The 25,430-nt window shown below is 43.7% G+C and overlaps 1 protein-coding gene across 1 annotated transcript; it reads left to right on the plus strand.

Moving 5' to 3' along the window:
* Positions 1 to 1,115: 1,115 nt before the first annotated feature.
* Positions 1,116 to 21,681, plus strand: DHCR24 (24-dehydrocholesterol reductase). Its single transcript, XM_054037503.1, has 9 exons — positions 1,116 to 1,411; positions 9,555 to 9,710; positions 11,654 to 11,759; positions 12,277 to 12,395; positions 12,486 to 12,749; positions 15,305 to 15,448; positions 16,395 to 16,592; positions 17,677 to 17,855; positions 18,947 to 21,681. The coding sequence occupies exons 1-9, from the start codon at positions 1,181 to 1,183 to the stop codon at positions 19,098 to 19,100; spliced, it is 1,551 nt and encodes a 516-aa protein (XP_053893478.1). The 5' UTR covers positions 1,116 to 1,180; the 3' UTR covers positions 19,101 to 21,681.
* The last annotated feature ends 3,749 nt before the right edge of the window (positions 21,682 to 25,430 follow it).

Raw genomic sequence — 25,430 nt, forward strand, 5'->3', positions numbered from 1 at the left:
GGGCACAGGTCAGTCGGGGGGCGAGGGAGGGGCTCTGCGAGGGGCGGGGGCACAGGTCAGTCGGGGGGCGAGGGAGGGGCTCTGCGAGGGGCGGGGGCACAGGTCAGTCGGGGGGCGAGGGAGGGGCTCTGCGAGGGGTGGGGGCACAGGTCAGTCGGGGGGCGAGGGAGGGGCTCTGCGAGGGGTGGGGGCACAGGTCAGTCGGGGGGCGAGGGAGGGGCTCTGCGAGGGGTGGGGGCACAGGTCAGTCGGGGGGCGAGGGAGGGGCTCTGCGAGGGGTGGGGGCACAGGTCAGTCGGGGGGCGAGGGAGGGGCTCTGCGAGGGGCGGGGGCACAGGTCAGTCGGGGGGCGAGGGAGGGGCTCTGCGAGGGGCGGGGGCACAGGTCAGTCGGGGGGCGAGGGAGGGGCTCTGCGAGGGGCGGGGGCACAGGTCAGTCGGGGGGCGAGGGAGGGGCTCTGCGAGGGGTGGGGGCACAGGTTAGTGAGGGGGATAAGGAGGTGAGGGAGGGGCTCTGCGAGGGGCGGGGGCACAGGTCAGTCGGGAGGCGAGGGAGGGGCTCTGCGAGGGGTGGGGGCACAGGTCAGTCGGGGGGCGAGGGAGGGGCTCTGCGAGGGGCGGGGGCACAGGTCAGTCGGGGGGCGAGGGAGGGGCTCTGCGAGGGGTGGGGGCACAGGTTAGTGAGGGGGATAAGGAGGTGAGGGAGGGGCTCTGCGAGGGGCGGGGGCACAGGTCAGTCGGGGGGCGAGGGAGGGGCTCTGCGAGGGGTGGGGGCACAGGTCAGTCGGGAGGCGAGGGAGGGGCTCTGCGAGGGGTGGGGGCACAGGTTAGTGAGGGGGTAAGGAGGTGAGGGAGGGGCTCTGCGAGGGGTGGGGGCAGAGGTCAGTCGGGAGGCGAGGGAGGGGCTCTGCGAGGGGTGGGGGCAGAGGTCAGTCGGGAGGCGAGGGAGGGGCTCTGCGAGGGGTGGGGGCACAGGTTAGTGAGGGGGATAAGGAGGTGAGGGAGGGGCTCTGCGAGGGGTGGGGGCACAGGTCAGTCGGGGGGTGAGGGAGGGGCTCTGCGAGGGGTGGGGGCACAGGTTAGTGAGGGGGATAAGGAGGTGAGGGGGGGCTTTGTGAGGGGCAGGAGCTGAGGGCAGGGCAGGGCTGCAGGACACAGGCAGGGTCTTCTAGGGGCCCGAGATGGACCCCTTGCTGTCGCTGGGTGCTGGGCTCCTCCTGCTTGCGCTGTGGGTGCGGCACAAGGGGCTGGAGTACCTGCTGGTCCATCACCGCTGGGTCTTCGTCTGTCTCTTCCTGCTGCCCCTCTCTGTCCTCTTCGACATCTACTACCAACTGCGGGCCTGGGCCGTGTGGAGGCTGCACAGCGCCCCTCGGCAGCACGGCCAGCGTGTCCGCCACATCCAGGCACAGGTGAGAACAAGGAGACCATGGGGTGAGGGTGAGGGGAAACATCGATGGGGAAGGAGGTGCAAGGGGTGGCAAGAGGGAGGAGAAAGCCGGGGGGTTGAGGGAAGAGACCCTGACTGCCTTTGGTAATAAGCTCAATCTTAGATGATTATAAGATCCTTTTTTTAGGCCATGTTATTTAACTTGAACTAGCTGTTGTGGTTTAAGAAAGGATCTTTTCCAACTTCCAGATGGGGCCTGAGAGGCACATGTTGGCCTGGCTCCTGTTAGAAGCTGGTGCAGAGACTCAGAGACTCCGTCTCTCTCTATGACATACTGCCATAGTTAAGGTCAGCACCGGTGCTCAAGATGGAGCTTTGTGAATATAAACAAGGGAGCTGCTGATAGGATGCTCTCTATGAGAGTTCCTCAATTTTGGAATTTACTCGTGTCGCTGGTCCAAAACAGTCTGAATTCGATAACCTTCAGGGCATCTTTCAAAACTTATCATTTTTCCCAGGCAGTTGAAAACTTAGCAGGGCCATTGCAAAGGTAGGGAATTGTTCATTCTTAAATTAAATGTATTCTTACATTATTAATTCTTAAACTTGTTTACAAGAATAGGTTGTTGACTGACCAAACGCCAATTTGGAGGACAGAGGACTGCTTTTTGTCTGGTCCCTACCTCAGGACCTGTCCAGGTGGGGTAGCCCTACCAGGAGTTAAAGCTCCCACTGGCATAGCTCACAACAGGGTCACTAGACCACGCAAGCCTTTCCCAGGGAAGTCTGACATTTCAGAAATAGCCTGGTTCTCTGATGCTGTGTTATCTTAAATTGTACTGTAGCACTTTGGGTGCATTTTTAAGAAAGGACACCCGAGTGTTTGGATAGGCACTCTTTTTATAAATCTAATTGCAATACTGGTGTATCAGGTACCAGCTCATGCCACGGCTGTAGTTATCAGCTGAGCACTGTCAAATTCATAGCTGGAAACCAGACCAGCTCACCTGTATGTTAGTATTGTTCAAAATAAGTGTTAGACTTGCAAAGTTGTATTTAGACTCTACAAAATGCATTAATCTTCCTTGTAATGTCTGGATCCCATGTTATAAGGTAATATGTAGGTTTCCTTTTACAACTGTAAAAATGCCTGCTCTGAACTTGTGAACTGAGGCAGGAGGAGTGGTTCCTCTGCCCATCAAGAAGGATTATCAAATCTAAGTGAGCATTGTGAAGCATCACGATACAAAAATTGGACTAATGGCCCTCTGACTCCCATAAAGGTGCTTCGTGAATTCTGGATGAACAAAATAACATGAACATTCTTCATCTCTTTGCCGTTTGGACTCTCACAGGGCTGGAATTAGGAAACAAAAGCAGAGATGCCCAAGGTCAACATGAGTTAGCCTTAAAAGACATTTAGTGCTGACAGAGTACTACAACTCTGTCACCTTTTGGAACTAGATTGTAACTCATTTGTATAGATACGTTGCCTGCTTTAACCTGTAAATAACTCTCATTTCTTTTTCTTAGTTAATAAATCCTTAGTTAGTTTCCTATAGGATACTCCTGGGGGAATTCTGTGCATGCGCAGAATTCATGTCTGGCACAGAATTCTTTTTCTGCTCAAAAAATACATTCTGCCTGAGAAGTGCTGCAGTTCTATCTTTCACCCACCAGAGGCCACTGTGGCATCAGAACAGACAGCAGCGGCTGACTGGCAGTAACAGTCAGCAGCTTTCAGAGTAGCAGCCGTGTTAGTCTGTATCCGCAAAAAGAAGAACAGGAGTACTTGTGGCACCTTAGAGACTAACAAATTTATTAGAGCATAAGCTTTCGTGGGCTACAGCCCACTTCTTCGGCTGCATTCATCACAGCATCCTGCCTGTGGAGCCAGGTTAGGAGGCACAGGATATGGTGAGGGAGGGTAACAGACAGAGTGGGGCACACAGAGCTGCTGAGGGGGGGGGGTCACAGACTGGGGTTCAGAAGGGCTAATGGAGAGACAGACTGCGATAGGGGCTCAGGAGCTAGTGGGATGACAGCATTGAGCCAGGGACCACATGGGGATGGGTCGGGGAGAGGGTGCAGGAACACATGGGGATGGGGCAGATATGCCTGACTGAACAGGAGAGGCTAAGGCTCACTAAGGGTCTGCATGAGGGAGGCTCCCCAACAATCCCTCCCCCCAAAAAACCTGTTCCATACTTCTCCCATGCAAACCCAACAACCCTCCCGATTCATTCCCAAGCCCCTTCCCTCTTCCTCAGCTACTCCATTACCCCTGACTCCCCCAAGCCTTTGCACTGTTTCTGAGGGCTACAGGAAATATGTTTCTGTATTGTAGCTTAAATGAATTGCTCAAAGTTCTGTATTAATTTGCCTAGTAAGGAATCTATTTGTCAAAAAAAACAACCCATTTCTTGACTCTTTTATTACAGATATACTTGCTGACCAGTATTTTGAAATAAATGACCAAAATAATTGAAACTGGCATGATTATATTGTGTTATTTTGACAAATAAAATATGCAGAATTTTACATTTTTTGGCACAGAATTACCTTAGGAGTATATAGGATTGTCTACAAATGTTGTCTTTGGTGTGAGATCTGAGGTACAAATTGGCATAGGGTAAGTGTTTCTCTTGGGACTGGGAGCAACCTGAATATTTTGTGATCTTTGGTATAAGTGACCATTTATCACTAAGTCCAGCTTGTCTGGGTGTCAAGATAGACTAGAGTGCCCAAAGGGACTGTCTGTGATCCCATGGTAAGATCGTGATAGTGCTTCAGGAGTTCACATTTTGTTATTGGATTAGGAAAATCTAATCACAGAATATACAGCCAGTTTGGGATGTCTGCCCTGCTTTTTGACAGTCTGCTCTGAGATTGGCATTCACAATCATGAGCTGCTCCACATAGCATGACACTAATAATGGATTTTTTTCAGCTTGATATGTTTCCGGTGCGGGGGGATGGTGTCATTTATGTAATAGCTTTAACAAAGGGCTTAACAAAGACCTCAGTGGTTCAGGAGCCAAATTAGTGATCAGCATTACTCAAAAGAGCCACAGCAGTGGGAATTCATTGTTTCATTTACTACAGTACTCTATATTCATATTTAAACAGTGTGATGGGAAATATTTAGTTTATATATAAAATTCTCATAGCAAAATGATTGACCAAGTATTGTTATTTTATCAACTAGAATTAGTTAATAACCATAAGCATCCTGATTGGTTAATAACTTTGGTTGATAATTAAATCACACTGTTTTAATATCATGTGCTGCAAAGAACCTCATGAGACACATTAAAGAGCAACCTGTGGCTCGCAAGCCTCAGTCTGAGTATCACTGAGCTAGACAAATACAGACTGGAAATATGATACACATTTTTAATAGTGAGGTTAATTAAACAATTTACCAAGAGTTGGGGTGGATTCTCCATCACTGACAATTTTTTAAAACAAGATTTGATCTTTTTCTAAAAGATACGCTGCAGGAATTATTTTGGGGAAGTTGTATGTCCTGTGTTACACAGGAAATCAGACTAGATGATCACAATGGTCCCTTCTGGCCTCGGAATCTATGAATTGGAGTTGGTGAATACTTCTCTGTTTATCTGTCTCTTTCTGTAATTTTCATTTGTAAGTCCACATTTGAATCCAGTCTTTGGTGCCCAATTACAGCAAGAGGATATTAAGAAAAAAGAAAGGAAGACAATGAAATTGTATCAATGCATCTCTATTTTACTCTGCAGTTTACATTGCTGCACAAAAACAATGCAATATGCCATCATACCCATAACTGTGTATATTAGTGAGAACAAAAGACTGTCTCCCTGCTCTCTCTCTCTATTAGATGTAAGAATAATATGTAAATTGGGCACAGATTACTGTTAGTCTAAATCCTTCCCCAGTTCGGACTAAAGCAACCTTAGGTTATGGGTAAGGCTTAAGATTTTGTCACAGATATTTTTAGTAAAAATCACGGACAGGTCACGGGCAATAAAAATTTTTTTACGGAAGCCTGTGACCTGTCCGTGATTTTTACTAAAAATATCTGTGACAAAATGGGCAACTGTGGGGTCCCCACACCGCCTGCAGCAGGTGGGCAGCTGCATGGACCCCAGCTCAGAGCTCAAGGGTCCCCTGCCGCCTGTGGCTTGGAGCTCCGGGGTCTCCCTGCCACTCAGAGCTCTGGGGCCCGCATTGCCCGCAACAGCTGGGAGTTGCGGGAGCCCACGGCAGCCAGGAGCTGTGGGGTCCTCCCAATGTGGCTCGGAGCATCCTGCTGCCCACGGCAGCTGGGAGCTCCCCAGGGCCGCTGCCACTCACAGAGGCCAGGAGCTGTGGGGTATCCCCACTGCCCAAGGCGTGGGGCCTCCAAGCTCCGAGCAACCATAGGTAGTGGGGGGACCCTGCAGCTCCCTGCCGCCACTGGCTGAAGTCACAGACTGAAAGTCACGGATTCCATGACAGAATCATAGCCTTAGTTATGGGTGCGCAAAAAAGTTATATTACTGACAATAAATGTACATTGTTATTACTAAAATAACAAGTATATATTTACATATCCTTACCTTGCCAATAACGTATATTTTTCATATAGTACTTTACATTTTAAAATCACTGTGGATACATGGCTAGTCCTAATAAATACATATACCGTAAAATGAATAAACCTGTACAGTCTCTTTGTTCCACGCTGAAGTCTTTCTTTGGGATGTTTGTATAGATTTCGACACTCCCACCAATTGCTTTTTTTTTCCTGTATGAAATTAGTACTTGATTACAGAATTGCATCCTTCTGTGCTGATGTAGTTGCAGGGCTGGGGCCATAGGTTACACAACTCTTACCTAAAATTCCATTAAATTTCTTTCTTTCCTTCTCTGTGCTTTGGGTTTGGGATTCTATATGGGAGCTCTTGAATAAACTGTAGTGTGAATAACTGAAAATTCAAAATCTGGTCTCTAGTACAGTTCTTATAAAAATCATTGTATGCCTATTATCCCTTGCTGGATGGCTTATTTAATATTGTGTATTAATATTGTTTTTCTTCATATCTGAACATCCTACATTTAAATTATTAGTTCAAATACATAATTGAGAATGGAAGTAGGTCAGGCTGTCCGGAGTGGCTAAGTAGGGTGAGTGCCAACCTCAGGGCATTACAAACCAGGGCACAAAGTCCAAACTGGTTGTGAGTTCTTGTACAAGGGTTTGCCGGGGGCTCGACCCTCTCCAGGGCGGTGGGGAGCCACACCGGCTCACTGCACACCGTTGAGCTTGGGGAATTTGTCCAGCCGGGGGGGGGGTCTCCCTCGGCAGCCCTTGCTGTAACCGGAAGAAACATGGTAAGCCCAGCCCTGGCTCAGGGCGGGGCAACAATGCTAAGTCTGGGCTCTGGCCCTCAGTCAGGGCTGAGCAAATAGCAGTACAAACAGTAGCTAGCCCAGGCCCTAGGTCAGGGCGGGGCAACAAACACTGGCTCAGGAGCTCAGGCCCTCAGTCAGGGCTGAGCAACACCAATAGGTCCCAGCCTCCTCAGGCTAGGGAGAGGGGGAGTCTGCCACCCATGAGTTGGGTGGCGGGGGGGGAACGCAGGCCCTCCCACTCCACTGTGTCCCAGCCCGGGGCCCTAGCAGCAACAGAAGACCAGCTGCTGTCGGTGGGGATGGCTGCAACATACCGACATAGGCTTTGGCAGTGCTGCAGCCAGACTGGGGTTGGCTGCCCCCGGGCTACTTCCACACTCCCCCTTGGGGCCTACCTGGGTCCTGGTGTTGGCCTCTGGGAGATCCAGGACCATGGGTTCTTCGGGGTAGGGATTGATCGGCTGGCCCGGCAACTCCTCTGGATAACGAGTGCAGGGCAGGTCCGGCAACTCCTCCGGATAGCGGGCACAGGACAGGCCCGGCAAGTCTGGGCGGCCACCTTGGGCCATGGGGGTTTCCCAGTCGCAGGCTGGGCTAGAGACATCTGGTCTCTCCTGCGGCTGGGTCTCTACTGAGCTCTGAGGGCGAGCCTTTATACTTCCGGGTCGCCGCCTGACCCTTTCAGGGGCGGGCTCAGAGATCCCTAGCTCCGCCCACTCCGGCCTCCAGACGGGCTCTTCCCCCTCCGGGACAGTGGGGAGTACTGCGGAAAGGGATCTGGGGATTATAGAGGATTGCAAGCTAAATATGAGCCAACAGCGTAACACTGTGCAAAAAAATAAATATCATTCTGGGATGTATTAGCAGGAGTATTTTAAACAAGACTCAAGAAGTAATTCTTCCATTCCACTCTGCACTGATAAGGCCTCAACTGAAGTTTTCTGTCCAGTTCTGGGCACCACATTTCAGGAAAGATTTGGACAAACTGGACAAAGTACAGAGGAGAGCAACAAAAAAGATGAAAGGTCTAGACAACATGACCTATGAGGAAAGATTGAAAAAGTTGGGTTTGTTTAGTCTGGAGAAGAGAAGACTGAGGGCAGACATGATAAGTTTTCAAAGACATAAAAAGTTGTTACAAGGAGGAGGGAGAAAAGTTGGTCTCGTTAACCTCTAAAGATAGGACAAGAAGCAATGAGCTTAAATTGCAGTAAGGGAGGTTTAGATTTGACATTAGAAAAAACTTCCTAACTGTCAGAGTAGTTAAGCACTGGAATAAATTGCCTAGGGAGGTTGTGGAATCTCTGTCATTGGAGGTTTTCAAGAACAGGTTAAACAAACACCTGTCTGGAATAGTCTAGTTATTACGTAGCCCTGCTTTGAGTTCAGGGGACGGGACTAGATGACCTTTTGAGGTCCCTTCCAGTTTTATACTTTTAGGATTCTATTATATGTAGAATAATATAGTTAAACACTATCAAATTGGGGCAGGGCGGGGAGGTTTTCACGTACAGTTTTGTTATAGATTTTTGTACTTCACAGCATCAGTTTAATCATAATTGTGACAGCGATGGCAGTTTCCTGCAATATCCCCAACATACTTTATTGAACTAGCTTTAAGTATCTTAGGAGTTCATGTTATTAAAAATGCAAATGTTTATATATTATTGTGGTATTGTATGTAACATCTGAAACCCTGGGAAGTGTTATGAGGAAGGCTACGATTTAGACATGGGTATTTGTAGTAAAAGTCATGGACAGGTCACAGGCAATAAAGAAAAATTCATGGCCCATGACCTGTCCATGACTTTTACTAAAAATACCCATGACTAAATCTTGTGGGGGAGCACTGATCGGGAGGGAGTCCCGGGGGGGGGCCACTGCTCCGGGGTGGGGCCAGCGACACCAGCTGCTGGGGCCACTGCACAGTGGCTGCTCCGGCTGCCCCTCGGGACTGCTGCTCAGGTGGTCCCCGGGGCTAGCTGCTTGGGCCGCCCCGGGGTCAGCGGCACTGGCTGCTGCAGAAGTCACGGAGGTCGCAGAAAGTCATGGGATCTGTGACTTCTGCAACCTCTGTGACAGACACGGAGCCCTAGTTATGAGCTTTAAAGGACTGTTTGAAATAAGGGGCCAAGACAAGAATGAACTTTTAAAGTTAAGTAGGTTTCCCAGGAAATCTCTAGGAGAAAGGGTATGCAAATCCAATTACTCTGGTTATAGAAGAACTCAGCCTTTTGAAGCTTTGCCTTGATGTTGGGGCAAAGGGGAGAGAGAACCTTTCTATCTGTTGATCACCTGTTACATGAGGACAGAATTAAAAATATATATATATAAAGAAGGGATGTTCAGATACATGAGTTGGCTTGCTGTGAGCTAACAACTGTTTGCTGGCCGGAGCCCTGGTTGAAGTAAGAGGGTGATCTCGGGTAAGCTTATTACCATGATTTTAGGTTCTTCTATAGTTAATGCTTTTCCTTAATAATAAATGTGCTTGCTTAGAAAGAGCTATGTGATAACTTAATTGTGGCAATTACACTATTTACCATCTCTGAGGAGAAAAATAAAGCAAGTCTGCAGAGGCAGTCTAACTTTGCTGGGAAATTCACAATGTAGGCTGGGAGATGCGCAGCCTCAAAACACCCTGGTTAGGAGGGAGAGAGATGCATGTCTCTGCCCTAGTGGAGTCAACAGCTGGGGAGCTGAAAGCTTAAGAATGGGTGCCCTTGCTGGACCACGAGGAGGAATACAGGTGCATTGACCTGAACTATGACAATAACCTTTTACAGGTGCAGGAATGGAAAAATGAAGGTGGGAAAACATACATGTGTACTGGCCGACCTGGCTGGCTAACAGTATCACTTCGTGTTGGAAAGTACAAGAAGATTCATAAGAATATAGTGATCAACTTAATGGACATTCTAGAGGTAGATGTTGAAAAACAGGTAATACTAAAATTTTTACATTTAGTACTAAAGTTTACAACACTTTATTATGGTTATTGCTTAAAAGGACACTAAATTCCCTGAAGGTAATTGAAACCCACTTATTAAAAAATTATACAAATCCAAGAGCGAATGTTCTCATGTCACCCTTTTTTAATGTGAAAAGTGTTGTTGCTTTTTTAGTCCTTTTGGACTTAAATATTCCCTTACAGTGTTAGAAACCCAAACACATCTGCATTGTGCCTCTGCATGGGAAACAGACAATCTTAATAGACCCATATTCTGAGTGATCAGAAAATATTTGAATTCTAGAAGGGAGTTTTTTCTTGCAGGGAGAGAAATGAGTGGACACAAGATGCACAGTAGGAAGGCTATTAGGTGAACAGGTCTGGTTGAGCCCATCTGTCATACTGGTTCTTTTTTTGTAAACCCTCCACTTTCTACAAAATTTCATCTTTTCTTTTCTTTTCTTTTCTTTAAAAAAATAACTTTCCAACTCTAATAGGTGCAAAGAACCTTCCAAATGTGAATCTGTTCACTGTTGTCGTCCCATGTCTGCCTAGATACCGAAACAATGGCTTTGAAAGAGATGTGAACTGCTTTACTATCTTTTTTTGTGCAACTTCCATGTTTTCTGACAAACTGGTTGAGATGATGGGAGGATTCACTTCCAACCTGTTTTATGCAACACCACCTTTCCATCAGCAGTAGTCTGGTTTCTTAACACTACTCTCACACAAAACAGCCTTTGTCTATACTAGAAAATTGCATCAATTTAAATTAACTTTTAAATTGATGTCAAACTGGTACAAACTCGTAGACCGTTAACTTGATTTTAAACTTTGCTTGTATCAATTTAACTTTATTTAGTGACTTTATTAACAAGTATGCTTAAAACTAGGTATTTTCATGAGTTTAGCTAGATTAACTAACTAAAATTGATTTCAAGTTAAACTGGTAAAATTTTCTAGTATAGACAAAGGCAGAGGGAGGAATCTGTACCGGATGAATGTAATCTCATAACATAGGATCTGGAGCACTGACTGTGACTGTTCGGTATTATGTGCCTTGTCCTCCTCACATTATCAAAGAGCAATCCTTCCTGAACTTTCCACCAGATACTGAAGACAGGGTTTGGGGAAACTCCAAATATAATGGTAAAATTAATATATATTTAATGCTCTGCTTGGGCTTTTTGTTAAGTGTGGTATATATTATGAGGAAGACCTTTAAAATACCTAAATTTAAACTATATTATCCTTTAATAAACAAGGTCTAGTTGTCAGAAAACTCAATGCCCATTGACATCAGTTGGAGTTGTACACCTTTATAACACCTTTGTATCTGATTTCTGATGATAGAGATTCTGAAACTTTTTGGAATACTTTCCTCTCCTCACTAGTGGTGACACTTCTGCCTGTTCTGAAGTGTTATGATAAATCCTTGATTCAAGGCACTAGTGTCAAGTCAGCACATCAAAATGGTTCCATTTAAATAATGCATGTATTTGATTTGAGCAAATCCCGTGGGTAGTTACAAACTGAAGTTGTACAACCATAGGTACACCTTTGCATAACCCCAGCTTCATGCATATTGCAGGATTTGTGCAACTAAGATGAGCCTGCAAAGTGTGCACACACTTTTCCATGAAATGTATGCCATAGTAAACCCACTATGAATATCAGATTTTGAAAGGAGTGCATGGCGCTTTAAAAAAAAAAATGTAACGTGTTTAACAAGCTGAACTCTGAAAGATTAGTTTGACTTATGTTTTGGAGATTGAACCTCACTCTTCTTTTCAAGATGTGGTAGGTGGAAGAGGGAAACAGTCTCTTAACTATTTTTAGTTACACTCGTGAGTGTCTAAATTAAAGAGCAGAACTGATAATAAGAAGTGCAATCAACATTTGTGTTAATTAATACTTGAATGTTTTCTCTCTTAGGTTGTCTGTGTGGAACCGTTGGTCACCATGGGGCAGTTGACAGCACATCTGAATCCTATGGGCTGGACGCTTCCAGTAGTACCAGAACTTGATGATCTCACAGTAGGTGAGGATTGTTTATGATAAGAGAGCATGACTTTTGCTGTATATTAAATAGCTTTTTATGCAGTTTACTATGTTGTTCAGTCTCGGTTTCTCAGAAATATATATATATATTTTAAATTCTTGCTGAATTTTGTATTCTGCTATCACACATTATATATAGAGACAAGGTGGGTGAGGTAATAACTTTTATTGGCTCAACCTCTGTTGGTGAGAGAGATAAGCTTTTGAGCTTACACAGAGCTCTTTTCATAAGCTTGTCTTTCTCACCAACAGAAGTTGGTCCAGTAAAAGATTGTGTCTTACCCACCTTGTCTCTCTAATATCCTGGGACCAACACAACTACAACAACACTGCATATGTTATATTTTAGACATGCACCTGCTCTTTAAAACTGCTACCAGGAATAACATGAAAGACTTCATTTTCCAGAAGCCCTCTTTAATTTTTTCCTCTTTGTTCTTAAACCATTTTTATTTTAAAGGGAAATATGTTTCAGTTGATTACATTCTCTTGTTCAGGTGGTCTGATCATGGGAACTGGCATTGAGTCTTCATCCCATATCTATGGACTATTTCAACATACCTGTTTGGCCTACGAACTTGTTCTTGCTGATGGAAGCCTTGTGAGATGTACACCAGTAAGATAAAATGTTATTTTGCTATGATTTACAATGTTATCAATTGTTGTATGGATAGACATCTGATTTAGTATGATGTACTTTTTGCAGACTGAAAATTCAGACCTATTTTATGCAGTGCCTTGGTCTTGTGGCACTCTGGGATTCCTGGTTGCTGCGGAAATAAAAATAATTCCTGCTAAGAAATATGTAAAATTACATTACAAGCCTGTGAGAGGTTTGGAAAAGATCTGTGAAAAATTTACTGAGGAGTCTAAAAAGAAAGAGAATAACTTTGTGGAAGGACTGGTGTACTCCTTGGAAGAAGCAGTCATTATGACAGGAGTCTTGACTGACGAAGCTGAAGACAGCCAGGTAACTAAAAGGAATCCTATTCTTAAATAAGATTTTTAGTTCTCTTGCATGTAAAATATTCCAGTGCATGACAGTAAAATCAAAACTGTAATAGGATCAGTACAAGAGGTATATTTTTAATGGATATTGAATTTGCTGGAATGGTCGAATATACTTAACATTCGAATTTTGCAGGTAACTATCAATTCAGGCTGTAACTCATACATTTCCTAAAGTGATAGGAAAAGACCTATCTCTAGCTTACATCAGCGCCGCTGCTTTTCAACTCCAAGAAGAAAAGAACCAACTTGAACAGTATATAGCAACAACACAATGCTTTAAGATAGGAAACACATGTGGAGGGAGATAGTCACACTGCAATTACCCAAACTAACATCTGACTAGAAAATCAGGGTTAATGTTAACAAAAACATGCCATGGGTCTCTTTAGTGGCAACTCTTCTGAAATGCTGACCGCTCTACAGAAACACTGAGGCGTTTGGTTCACTACTGGCTTGAGAACAGAGTAACATCAGTTCCCATACTCAACTTTCTTTGGGCAGGCCAAACCTTATTTTAACTCATCCTTAATGAGGAAAGCTTATGAGACACACACATTGGCACACTATAATAATTACTCCTGGGGGAATTCTGTGCCACTGATGATGTGCAGAACTCATGTCCCCTGCACATTTTTTTTGTTTTCCTCTGATGGGGAAGCAAAGAGAAGCCGCGAGAGGGGTCATGCACCTCCATCAGCAGCGGTCCCGAGCGAGGGCATACAAGCAGCCGAGAGAGACGTAAATCACTGCCTTGGAGGGGCAGACCTGGGCAAGCGCGCGAGACTCACTCTCGCTCACTATCGCGGTGCGCTGGCGCAAAGGGACAGGGCCCTGGGGTGGTTCTGCGGCAGGCCCGGCCCCTGCGCATGTCAGGGTCAGGTGCAGGCTCACTGCTGAGTCCATGTCCAGGGCGGGGGGGAACTAGGGGGCTGTAGGGTGATTCCCTCCCTCCCGCCTCCCTCTCCACCCCACCCCAAACCTCCGTGTAGCCAGTTGACTGTAGTCCTCACTGGGAGGCAGCCTCAGTGCACACCCCATGTCCCCATCACTGCGCCCATCCTGCAGTGGCATGGGGCTCACACAAGCAGCAATGGGAAAACTGAGGGGAGCCTTGGCCAGGAGCACTATTTAGAGAGGGCAGGGGGGCATCTTCCCCCGCTCCCCCCCGCCAAGTTTCTCACCAGAGGTCTGCTCATGGCACACACCCCAGCTCCAGGCAGAACTCTTACCTGCAGCAATGTGCAGGCAGATTCACTCTTCCAGGAGCTGAGGTTCTCCGGCTGCAGCTTCTGCAGTCAGTTTTCTGCACTGTCCTAGGGCCTCTGGCGGTGGGGCTGGCAAGGAAGGGATCAGTCAGGCTGTGAAGGGGGAGCACAGGGTCCCCAGTGGTGGTGGGAGGAGCATAGGGTACCCCGTGGTGGGGGTGGGTAGGTGGGAGCATAGGTACCCCAATGATGCGGGGGGAACAGAGGGGCCCCAGTGCTGGGGGGGGGGAAGCAGAGGGACCACAGAGCTCCCAGTGGGGTGGGGGAGGGGGAAGAAGGGTGGGAAAGAGGAGTCAAGCTCCAGGGGAAGGAGAGGTGAGGACATAGGGCTCTGCCCTGAGGGAAGGGGCAGTGAGTGTGGGAGAAGTAGCTGAGGGGGAACAGTCCCTGGGACAAGGATCTTGAGGGATGGGGAGCTGAAGAAGGGTGGGAGGTTAAGAGCAGCTAAATGGGTCTTGGGGTCTGTTTGCCCTCAGAGAAGCAGGGAGAATCCTCACCTCTCCCTGGGAAGAGATTGGGGACAGACCCCATTAAGCTAATGCATTCTCTCAACTGATTAACCTGCTCTCTGCCTTCTTCTCCATCTGGTAACTTATAACTTGATCCTGCAGTGAGGATCCGTGTGGGTGCAGAGGTTTCTTTAACTCTCTACTCCTGGGGGAATCTTTTGTTGTTGTTTGTATTGTTACAGACATACTTGCTGGAGGTATTTTGAAAAAAATTCCAAAATAATTGAAACTGACATGATTATATTGTGTTATTTTGACAAATAAAATATGCAGAATTTTAAAATACTGTGTGCAGAAGTTTTAAATTTTTGACACAGAAGTTCCCCAGGAGTAAATCATACTTAATAATACCTAGCTCGTAAATGTTTATTCAGTAGCTTTCTAAGTGCTTTACAGAGGCGGTCAGCATTATAATTCCCATTTTACAGATGGGGAAGCCGAGGCACAAGTACTTGCCCACAGCCTCCCAGGAGACCAACAGCAGAGCCAGAAGTAGAATCTAGGTCTTTTGAGTGCCCATCCAGTGCTTTATCCACAAGGTCACACTACAATATGAAAATCATGTTTAAAAAGTTCCAAACACTTTCTTAGCATTAAGGCTGTTCTTTCCTTAGTGTAATTCCAAAGCGAAAAAATCTGGGGGCACCATGAACATTTATATTACTGAATTTTCAAGTAAGGGATAGTTATTCTTTATATTGGTGTTTGTTTGCTGATATGTAATATATCTTTATTTTTAGATAAACAGAATTGGTAACTACTACAAACCATGGTTTTTTAAGCATGCGGAGAAGTATCTGAAGGCTAATCAAACTGGAATAGAGTACATTCCCTCAAGACATTACTACCACCGACATACCAGGAGTATCTTCTGGGAACTCCAAGTAAGACTTTAGATATAAAGAAGATTTTAATATTTGTTTTGGGGTACTTTGTACATACTCACTGCACAGCCAATGTTCTTTTCCCTTAGGAGCCACCTATGTCTGTCATAGGTGAGTAATTCCTTTCCTTAAGACAGAAAGAAATCCATATGAAGTGGTGGCAGATTTAGGGATTTCTCTAGTGACAATGTCTGTTTTTGCAGTCCTTTCTGACTTTTTTATACAAATGTATGACTGTAAAAGATAATGGGGGGGGGAATAGCTCAGTGGTTTGAGCATTGGCCTGCTAAACCCAGGGTTGTGAATTCAATCCTTAAGGGGGCCACTTAGGGATCTGGGGCAAAATCAGTACTTGGTCCTGCTAGTGAAGGCAGGGGGCTGGACTCAATGACCTTTCAAGGTCCCTTCCAGTTCTAGGAGATAGGATATCTCCATTAATTTATTTTATTTATTTTTATAATATCACCAGCACCTTCCCTTTTTAATTTCTCTTTTAGGCCCACATTCAAGAAAGCACTTAAAAAACTTAGAACATGCTTGATAAAAGCTAAAATAAGTACTTTCCTGAATTGGGACTTTAAAAAGATAAACCAGGAAATTCAGTGCAAAAACACAAATGCACACTTACGGCTGAGAATTTACTCTGCCTAAATGTGCCCAGCTGTGCCCAGGGTTGCTGTGGAATCACTACTTTGAATTATTGTCTAAATTATTGTCATAATAAGCATTAATGTAGAATTTTACACTACATAAGTCCCCATTGTTGAATTTAGGGTTGCATGTTGTTCGTACCTGTATTAATGTAGCCTAACATGACTATCAGCAATTAAAACTATTGAAAGAAAATATGATTTAATGTTGCTCTCAAAATCCAAATTCTGAAATATTGATTTTTCAGCTCACGTGATTTTACTAGCAGGGTTTTTTTTTCCATTTTCTCTTAAAGGATATCATTCCCTTTGGCAATAACCCTGTTTTTCGTTACCTCTTTGGCTGGATGGTTCCACCAAAAATCTCACTATTAAAACTGACACAAGGAGAAGCTATTCGAAAGCTGTATGAGCAACATCATGTTGTACAAGACATGTTGGTCCCAATGAAAAGCCTTGAAAAATCTATCAGTACCTTCCACAGTGACCTGAATGTAAGAACACATTTCTCTAAAACCTGGTAAATGGAAGATTGCCCTATGAATGGTGATTATTGGCATTAGTATGCAGTTGTGCCTGTTGCAGAAAATATACATCAGTATGCTAAATTTGAGAGAATTTTGCCAGCTAATTAAAAACTATTAGGCGGCAGGTAAAATGAAAATGCTCTAACAAAACGAAGCAAGAAAAACTTGAGATTCAGAAATACCTGATTTTGTAGCTTTAACTCAGAAATTTTAAAAGAAAATTCTATCACTTTATCCTTTTTACTTGGCAAAATTGGAAATCAGATTTCTATTTCTGCAGAATCAGTTGATCCCCGAAAAGAGTGTTGGGAATTAACACTTGCTTTCCAAGTCATTGACTTCAGTTGTTTCAAGAAATACAGACTTATGGACTTGAACTTTGGTCTTAGCGAGCACCAGTAAAATGCCTTTCACCTTTGGTTTTACATGTAATTTTAAATCTAAATATATGTTCAGTAAATGACTTGGGATCTGGGACAGTTTTTCATTAGCGTTTTAAAGCTATTCCGTTTATTATCTAGATCGGTGTTTCTCAACCTGGGGGTCATGACCCCCACGGGGGTTGCGGAGAAGTTTAGGGGGGTCGCAAGCAGGGTTGCTGTTAGGGGATAGGAATCAGGGCAATCGTATGGAGCCCCATGCCACAGAGGGCCCCACAAAGCTAATTTATGCCTCAGCCCTGTGCCACGAGCTTAAGGTAGGGGGGGTCACAATTTTTTCGGGGAGTGGAGGGGAGTATCGTGATTTATTTTTTTTAAGTCCAAAGAGGCTCGCCAGCACAAAAAGGTTGAGAAACACTGATATAGATAATCGGAAAATGCAACAAATTATTGCACTTTCTTTTTGCTTTTTGGTATCTTATTCAACTTGTGTTAGTTTTACTATAAGGTGAAACTAGTTGGAACAGCAGAATTTAAAAGGGGCATCAGTATAAGTTCTGTACTGAAAACTGGAGAAGAGTAGTGCAATTTTCTCTCCATTTTTTCATGCTTTATTAACAGACATCTGATATTGTACTGTTAAAATTGGTGATACAAAATTATCTTTGCAGGTTTACCCACTGTGGTTATGTCCTTTCATATTACCCAATAATCCTGGCATGGTCCACCCAAAAGGAGATGAAATGGAGCTCTATGTAGATATAGGAGCTTATGGAGAGCCTAAAACAAAGCAGTTTGAAGCCAGGGCATCTATGAGACAAATGGAAAAGTTTGTAAGAAACGTGCATGGGTAAGAGTCCTAGTGTTCAGGATAGCACCATATAACTTATTGCCTTGCAGCTTAATCAGATTTACGTAACTTTCAATTATTACAGTATTTAATTACTGATTCTGATTTTATATATTCAGTATGACTGTCTTTTTTAATTTTAAGCATTGCTTGCTTACAAAAAAACATGCTGGTTGAGATTCTGTGCTGTGCCTCTACGTAGCCTAGAATTTGCATCTCAGAAGGAGTGGTGGCTTTAAGATGTTTTTGAACCCTCCAGATATTGGGCTGCTCTAGGGGCTGGAAAGGCCTCCCATGTAAATTAAACAGCCTGTCTGCTGTTTAGGGGTGTGTCTGCATTACAGCAGCCTCTCCTGGTTTCCCTGTAGACTGCAGCATTGATTGGAATCGCCTTGGAAGGAAAGCTTTATGGCTGTCCTCTGTAGGTCATGCACAAGAGATTTTGCCTGGGCCACAAATGGGATTTTTAGAGCCTCTTTGTGCCACACTAGTCCTCTTATATGGTGTAAAGGAGCGAGAGCGGAGCTGGGGACCTCACCTACAATTTTGCATAGACTGATGCCAAATCCAGTGCTCTATGGTTTGGTAGCAAAGTCATGAAGCCTTTTTTTCAGAAAAATAAACTATTCCACAATATTTAAACTGACAATGGAATTTACCCAAACATATTCAAATGTTGTGTATCTGCTATTTACCTCTCTGTATTAGTGCCATAGCAAAACTAATTTTAAAACAATTCAAGACACTAACTGGGAAATAAATCATTTGAAGTACACTAATAAATTTTAAAAGCATTTTTTCATATTTAACTTATCTCCCCACCTCACCAAAAAGTGATAATGGAATGTTCTGTTGGCTTTTCCGTTGTACATCATGACCACTTTTTCAAAAGAGATGTGAGTGTTCAGCCATCAGACTAGCTGAATAATTATCCAATATAATTTATAGTAATTAATCTGTACATTTGTTTAAAAAAAGTATTTCAAAATATTTTGCAGTGTATCCTTACAATTTATAGCTTCATTTTTTTCCTACCTGAAATTTTGCAACTGTATTAACATTTAATTCCTTATCCCCTCTTTTTCTTTCAGTTTCCAGATGTTGTATGCAGATTGCTATATGAACCGTGAGGAATTCTGGGATATGTTTGATGGTTCACTATACCACAAGCTGAGGGAGCAAATGAATTGCAAGAATGCTTTTCCAGAGGTGTATGATAAAATCTGCAAAGCAGCACGGCACTGAGTCTGGATAACCTAAGTAAGCAATCAGGGAAGGATGGATTTACCTGTAGTAGTCAGTATATCCTTATAAAAGCTTTATCACTGTCCAAATAAGCTCATGTTGATGTTAAAATACAGATTTCTATTTTATAAATTCACATTCAATAATTGTTAGTATGTTTTAAAAACAATTTCCCCAACTCATAGTAATTTCATTTCAGGAATCAAAGTCCTAGCCTGCCACCTCTCTTTGGCTTGGTCTACACTACCCCCCCTAATTCGAACTAAGGTACGCAACTTCAGCTACGTGAATAACGTAGCTGAAGTCGAAGTACCTTAGTTCAAACTTACCTTGGTCCACACGCGGCAGGCAGGCTCCCCCGTCGACTCCGCGGTACTCCTCTCGCCGAGCTGGAGTACCGCAGTCGACGGCAAGCACTTCCGGGTTCGACTTATCGCGTCCAGACTAGACGCGATAAGTCGAACCCAGAACTTCGATTTCCAGCCGTCGAACTAGCTGGTAAGTGTAGCCAAGGCCTTTGTAGCTTAGTTGCAGACATAGCGATGTAGATGTAAATTTACATATTTCTAACTGTAGGGGGGGGGAATTTAGAAAGACAAAGATACTTAAGTAAATCAGTTATTTATTGCAGTGTACATCTGAGGCAGGTAAGAAGGTCACAAAATTAGGTGCCAAAGTTGAGAGAATTATTTTCAAATTAATTATGACTTTAAAAATGTCTATTTCAAATCGGTAACTGGTGCAGGGTTTAAACTTAAAAGAAGTCAAAAGTTAACACAGTTTAGAGATGGTTACTGAAATCTTCAAAGTAAACTCACATTACTAATGCAGGTAAATAAATGGTCATTGACAAAGGTCTTAATTTCAGATCTGAATATCAAAGTTTGAAGAAAATCCATTTTGCTTGTGCCTATCTGATTTGTACTGATTCTGTTTATAAATGTGTGAGTGGTCATGAGTTTTAGAGATCTTCTTTTTTTAATTAATATGATTAATATGATTTGAAGAGGAAACATTTTGGCTTCCTAGACTACTGAAAATTTCTGCTGCTATTCCATATAGAAAAGTATTATCTATAATTTGTTACTTGTCATGGGGTCTATTTTACTTTTTATTATGGATAATTTTAGTGCCTTATAAGTATTCAGTTGGAGAAGATATGGGCCATTTCAGACCATTCTATTCTTTGGGTGAGGGGAGGGAAACTAAAGGGCCCGTTGTCAACATTAATAATTTAGTTATATAAGGTCCATTTGAATAAATATTGGTGATAAGTGTAGGGGACAACCTAAAATCCAGTTGTGAGGTGGAAGTTTGAAATACACAAAACATGGCTCTGACTTTTTGCTTTCCATTTTAGCTGGATTAGTTTGATAGGTTTTAAAAAAAAGACCCCTTCAACCAACTGAAGAAGAAATAACATTAGAAAAATCTGCAGAGGGTTTACTATTCAAGCCCCTTTTCTAACTGTGTGTTTCATGAGCATGGAAACGTTTTGACATTGCAGATGGTACAACATTTTTTAAATTGAGTCCACATCTGGTCCAAACTACTTAAAGTTGTTGTTTTAACATTTGTTGGGCTTGTGGAGAAATTTATGTTCTTGCATTCTGCATAATGTGAAAACAGTTATAAAACAATTGCCAATGGGGGGGGGATTCCTTTTTATGTTCTAGTTCAATGCTAAACCAATGATTGTTTAGTGATAGATGGACATTTATAATACAGATTAAACCACTGATAAGGCATTAATGGAAAATAAACTTGGTCATTCACTTTGTGATGCATACTGGGCCAAATTGCAACCTTGCTGGTGCTGCCATGCGGGAGAGTAAAGGGATATAAGTCATCCCCTTAAGGCCCTGTGTATGCTGTCCATACTGTGTGTGTCAGTCCAGGGGGAGACATAACCAATGCAGAGCAGGTACATCCCTTTCCATCCACATACATGAGTGCAACAGGGTGGGGATTGGGTGGGGCCCAGGCTCAGCCCCCCCTCCAATGTGCAGGCCAGCACAGCTGTGTCAGCGCTCCAGAGGATGTATGCTGTGCCAGGTATAGACCTTGGAGCAAGGACTAGTGGAAAACAAATTGTGATTGTGTCATAATCTACCTTTCAGTCTGCTCCTGGGGCAGCACAATAATGGCTGACCTTTTTTTCATGGCAAAGCCATGATTTCACCTATTATCTGTAGGATACTCTGCATTGAGTGAGAATTGGTTCACTTAGCTTTTAAAAGGCAATATTAAAAAAAAATAAAGGATATGCAAAGATATTAAATCAAAATAGTATGTCTCTAACTTGGGTATTCATAGCCTTTAGTTATACACTGTATTTGTTACTTCATAATTTGCCTTTGCAAACTTTTGGTACAACATGATTTTAATGTTCTGTAACTATGGTTATCGTGAACACACACACTTTCTCTCTCTCTCTCTCTCTCACATATATGCACATTGCTGCTGATGAAGTTTGAAATTCTTGGCTGTATTAGCTGTTACAATTAAAAATATAACCAGTTGTACTGTTAAAATGTTGTTTTTTTATGGTTGACTAAATAAAATATGTTTTAAAAAATCAGTTTGTTCTCTGCTGTGCTTTTGGCACTGTTACTGGGATTGCTGTGAAAAAGAGGGCTATTTGGAAATTATAGCATAGAATGCAGTGAGATTGTTGAGAGACCGGGGTCGCAGTCCTGCAAGCTGCTTAATGTGAAGACCTCTTGAAATCTATGGGGCTCCATCTCGGCACAGGAGCCCACCCATGCAGAGCAGCATACAGGATTGGGACTTGGATTTTTAATTGCTCTCTGGGTAAATATTGACCCAACTATCTTTAAACTTCTCTTAGGAGTCTAAATAATCATAGAGTCATAGGACTGGAAGGAACCTCGAGAGGTCATCTAGTCCAGTCCCCTGCACTCATGGCAGGACTAAGTGTTATCTAGACCATTCCTGACAGGTGTTTGTCTAACCTGCTCATAAAAATCTCCAATGATGGAGATTCCACAACCTCCCTAGGCAATTTATTCCAGTGCTTAACCACCCTGACCTAAGTTTTTCCTAATGTCCAACCTAAACCTCCTTTGCTGCAATTTAAGCCCATTGCTTCTTGTCCTATCCTCAGAGGTTAAGAACAACAATACTCCCTCCTCCTTGTAACAACCTTTTATGTACTTGAAAACTGTTACCATATCCCCTCTCAGTCTTCTCTTTTCCAGACTAAACAAATCCAATTTTTTCAATCTTCCCTCATAGGTCATGTTTTTTAGACTTTTAATCATTTTTGTTGCTCTCTTATGGACTTTCTCCAATTTGTCCACATCTTTCCTGAAATGTGGCGCCCAGAACTGGACACAATACTCCAGTTGAGGCTTAATCAGCACGGAGTAGAGTGGAAGAATTACTTCTCGTGTCTTGCTTACAACAGTCCAGAATCATGTTTGCTTTTTTTGCACAGTGTTACACTGTTGACTCATATTTAGCTTGTGGTCCACTATGACCCCCAGATCCCTTTCTGCAGTACTGCTTCCTAGGCAGTCATTTCCCATTTTGTATGTGTGCAACTGATTGTTCCTTCCTAAGTAGAGTACTTTGCATTTGTCCTTATTGAATTTCAACCTATTTACTTCAAACCATTTTTCCAGTTTGTCCAGATCATTTTGAATTTTAATCCTATCCTCCAAAGCACTTGCAACCCCTCCCAGCTTGGTATCTTCCGCAAACTTTGTAAGTGTACTCTCTATGCCATTATCTAAATCACTGATAAAGATATTGAACAGAACTGGACCCAGAACTGATCCCTGCAAGACCACACTCGTTATGCCCTTCCAGCATGACTGTTAACCACTGATAACTACTCTCTGGGAACGGTTTTCCAACCAGTTTTGCACCCGCCTTATAGTACCTCCATTTAGGTTGCATCTCCCTAGTTTGTTTATAAGAAGGTCATGTGAGATGATATCAAAAGCTTTACTAAAGTCAAGATATAATAATGCCAATCATCTTTGTTGTTCCCCTCTCTGCATCTTTTTCAGGACAATCTCCTTTCTTTGTTAGTGTGACCAGTGTTCCAAATGGGGTCCAATAAGTGCTGGGGTGGTGGATTAATTCTGTCTCCTTAATATACGCTTTAATTAAACATTGCAGTGAACTGAAGGCTTCAGTGACTTTCTTTTGTTAACTTAGACCTTTTTCTTGATCAGGATGGCATGTAGCTGTTACACTGGGTCTTGGCTGCGAGACTTCCTAACTTAAATTTTTCTGAACTGCAATGAATTTGCCGTTTGCTGGCCCAGTCACCTGAACAATCTAAATTCTTTTGGATCAGACTTGCATCTTTGATAGAGTTTGGGTTCAGGTCCACAAAAGGGACTTGGGCCCCTGGAAAATCACCGGAATACCACTGTGATCCACAAAGCCATGTTAGGTGCCTATGCTCCTATACAAGGAATAGCGAGAGATAGGCACCTTCGAATGAAATCCACAAAGCCAGCACGCTGGGCGGGGAACTACCTAAGGTAGCCAAAGGAAGATATTGATGATAGGGGTGTGTCCTAAACCCTGCTCCTCCCACAGAGATAGGTGTCTATCTCTGTCTGTGATCCATGAACTGGAGGAAGATAGGTGCTCCTCTGCCTAAGTCATGTGTGGGGCCTGATCTGATAACCATGCTCACTGGCTACCTAACTATACAAAACAGCTGCCCGGGGGAGGACCTTCCTTATGAGCTTCAGCCTAAGAGTTAGAGGATTCTCTCAGGATGTGGGAGACCACTGGTTCAAATTGCCCCTCTGCTTGATCAGAAGGGATTTGAACAGGGATCTGCCAACTCTCAGGGGAATGCCCTAGCCACTGGGTTATAGAGTCATTCTCACTCACTCTGGCCCAATTAATACTTAGTTACACAATTAATAGGAGAGTTAGGGGGCCCTACATTGGAATATTCCATAGTGCAGTGATTCAGCCACTCAACTGAGAGTTGGGGGGAGGTCCCTGTTCAAATCTCTTCTCCTCAAGCAGAGGGAGAACTAGAAAGTGGTCTCCCACATCCTGAGTGAGTGCTGTAACCACTGAGCTAAAGGTGACAAGGGAGGTACTCCCCACGCCATTTTGTTTGGAGCTGGGCAGCTTCTGAGTATGCCTACCGGATTAGGCCCCACACATGTCTTAGGCAAAGAAGCTCCTATCTTTCTTCTGCGATCCTTGTGCATCACTCTGGAGCTTAGGCTGCCGTTGGTGCTTGGACATCTAGAGCAAGGCAGAAGTGTGCATGTCCAGAGGCAGAAACAGACACCTAGGGAACTCCTACTGCAAAAACAGGTGCCAAGTGAGTTTCGGCGCCTACAGGGTTGAACGTAACCAAGCGAGGGTTTTGTGGATCACAGTGGTGCCTAAAAATGGGGATTAGGCGCCTAAGTATCATTGTGGATCTGGGCCTTGGTTCCTATGTTACACCACCAGTTCTTTTGTAGTCTGCAATTTCCCACCAAATAATACAGATATCTCCACCCTACTCTCCCTCCAGGGACCAACCTTTTCCTTAACTCACTCTATTACAGTAATCTGCATTTCTTTCATTCACCCTATTTTTACCTGTGTTCAATTATGCCTTGCACCACAGAGTAATTGCAGAGTAATTAGCATATTTAATCAGCCACAATTGACATCTAATTACAATTAAACTTAATTATTCCAGTTGGGTATACACATCATTATTAGACTTTACAAAGGTTAACCCTGAGCAGCCCAGATATTTTTATTATTGCTCACTTTCTCCAGGAACTACCCATATTCATTTTCACTTATCAACCAACAACCACCCTTTTGGTCTTCTTCATGGCCTCTAGGGTTAACTTCTTATGGAATTCATAAGGTGCCCAATGATACCGCTAAGCACAGTCCTACGGCCGCTGTGCTCCTTCTAATCCACCCGCCCCACAGCAGGCCTTGTCTGGACACGCCAGTCATACAACAAAATAATATTTTATGCTTATGTAAAACCTTTCAGCTGAAGTGTTTTGCAAACAATCTCTACCAATATGCCTGGATGACAGGTAGATGCAACTATTTGCACATGAAAAGTCTAGACGAGTTGGGAAGAGTAGTATATCCTCTAGCAAGGGGTTACCTATAAAAACCAGGCAAAAAATGTTAAAAACCACAACCATTGATCTCCCCTCTCCCTTTTAATGATTCGTATCTATGAGCTTTGAATTGGAGGGATTAGCAGCTAGCCCTATTGATTTGACAGCCAGCCCTTTTCTAACATGGCTGCAGTTGATAGCATACAAACTAGTCTGGTAGTTAGAGTGTGAAGGCATGAGTTTT

The sequence above is a fragment of the Malaclemys terrapin genome, chromosome 8, assembly GCF_027887155.1.
Source record: "Malaclemys terrapin pileata isolate rMalTer1 chromosome 8, rMalTer1.hap1, whole genome shotgun sequence".
Taxonomy (NCBI): domain Eukaryota; kingdom Metazoa; phylum Chordata; order Testudines; family Emydidae; genus Malaclemys; species Malaclemys terrapin.

Excerpts from the sequence above, each read along its gene's own strand:
- DHCR24 (XM_054037503.1), top strand. The coding sequence starts at position 1,181 with ATGGACCCCTTGCTGTCGCTGGGTGCTGGGCTCCTCCTGCTTGCGCTG. Across the intron at positions 12,396-12,485 it reads GCCTTGTGAGATGTACACCA|ACTGAAAATTCAGACCTATT; the intron begins GTAAGATAAAAT and ends TACTTTTTGCAG. Across the intron at positions 15,449-16,394 it reads GTATCTTCTGGGAACTCCAA|GATATCATTCCCTTTGGCAA; the intron begins GTAAGACTTTAG and ends TTTCTCTTAAAG.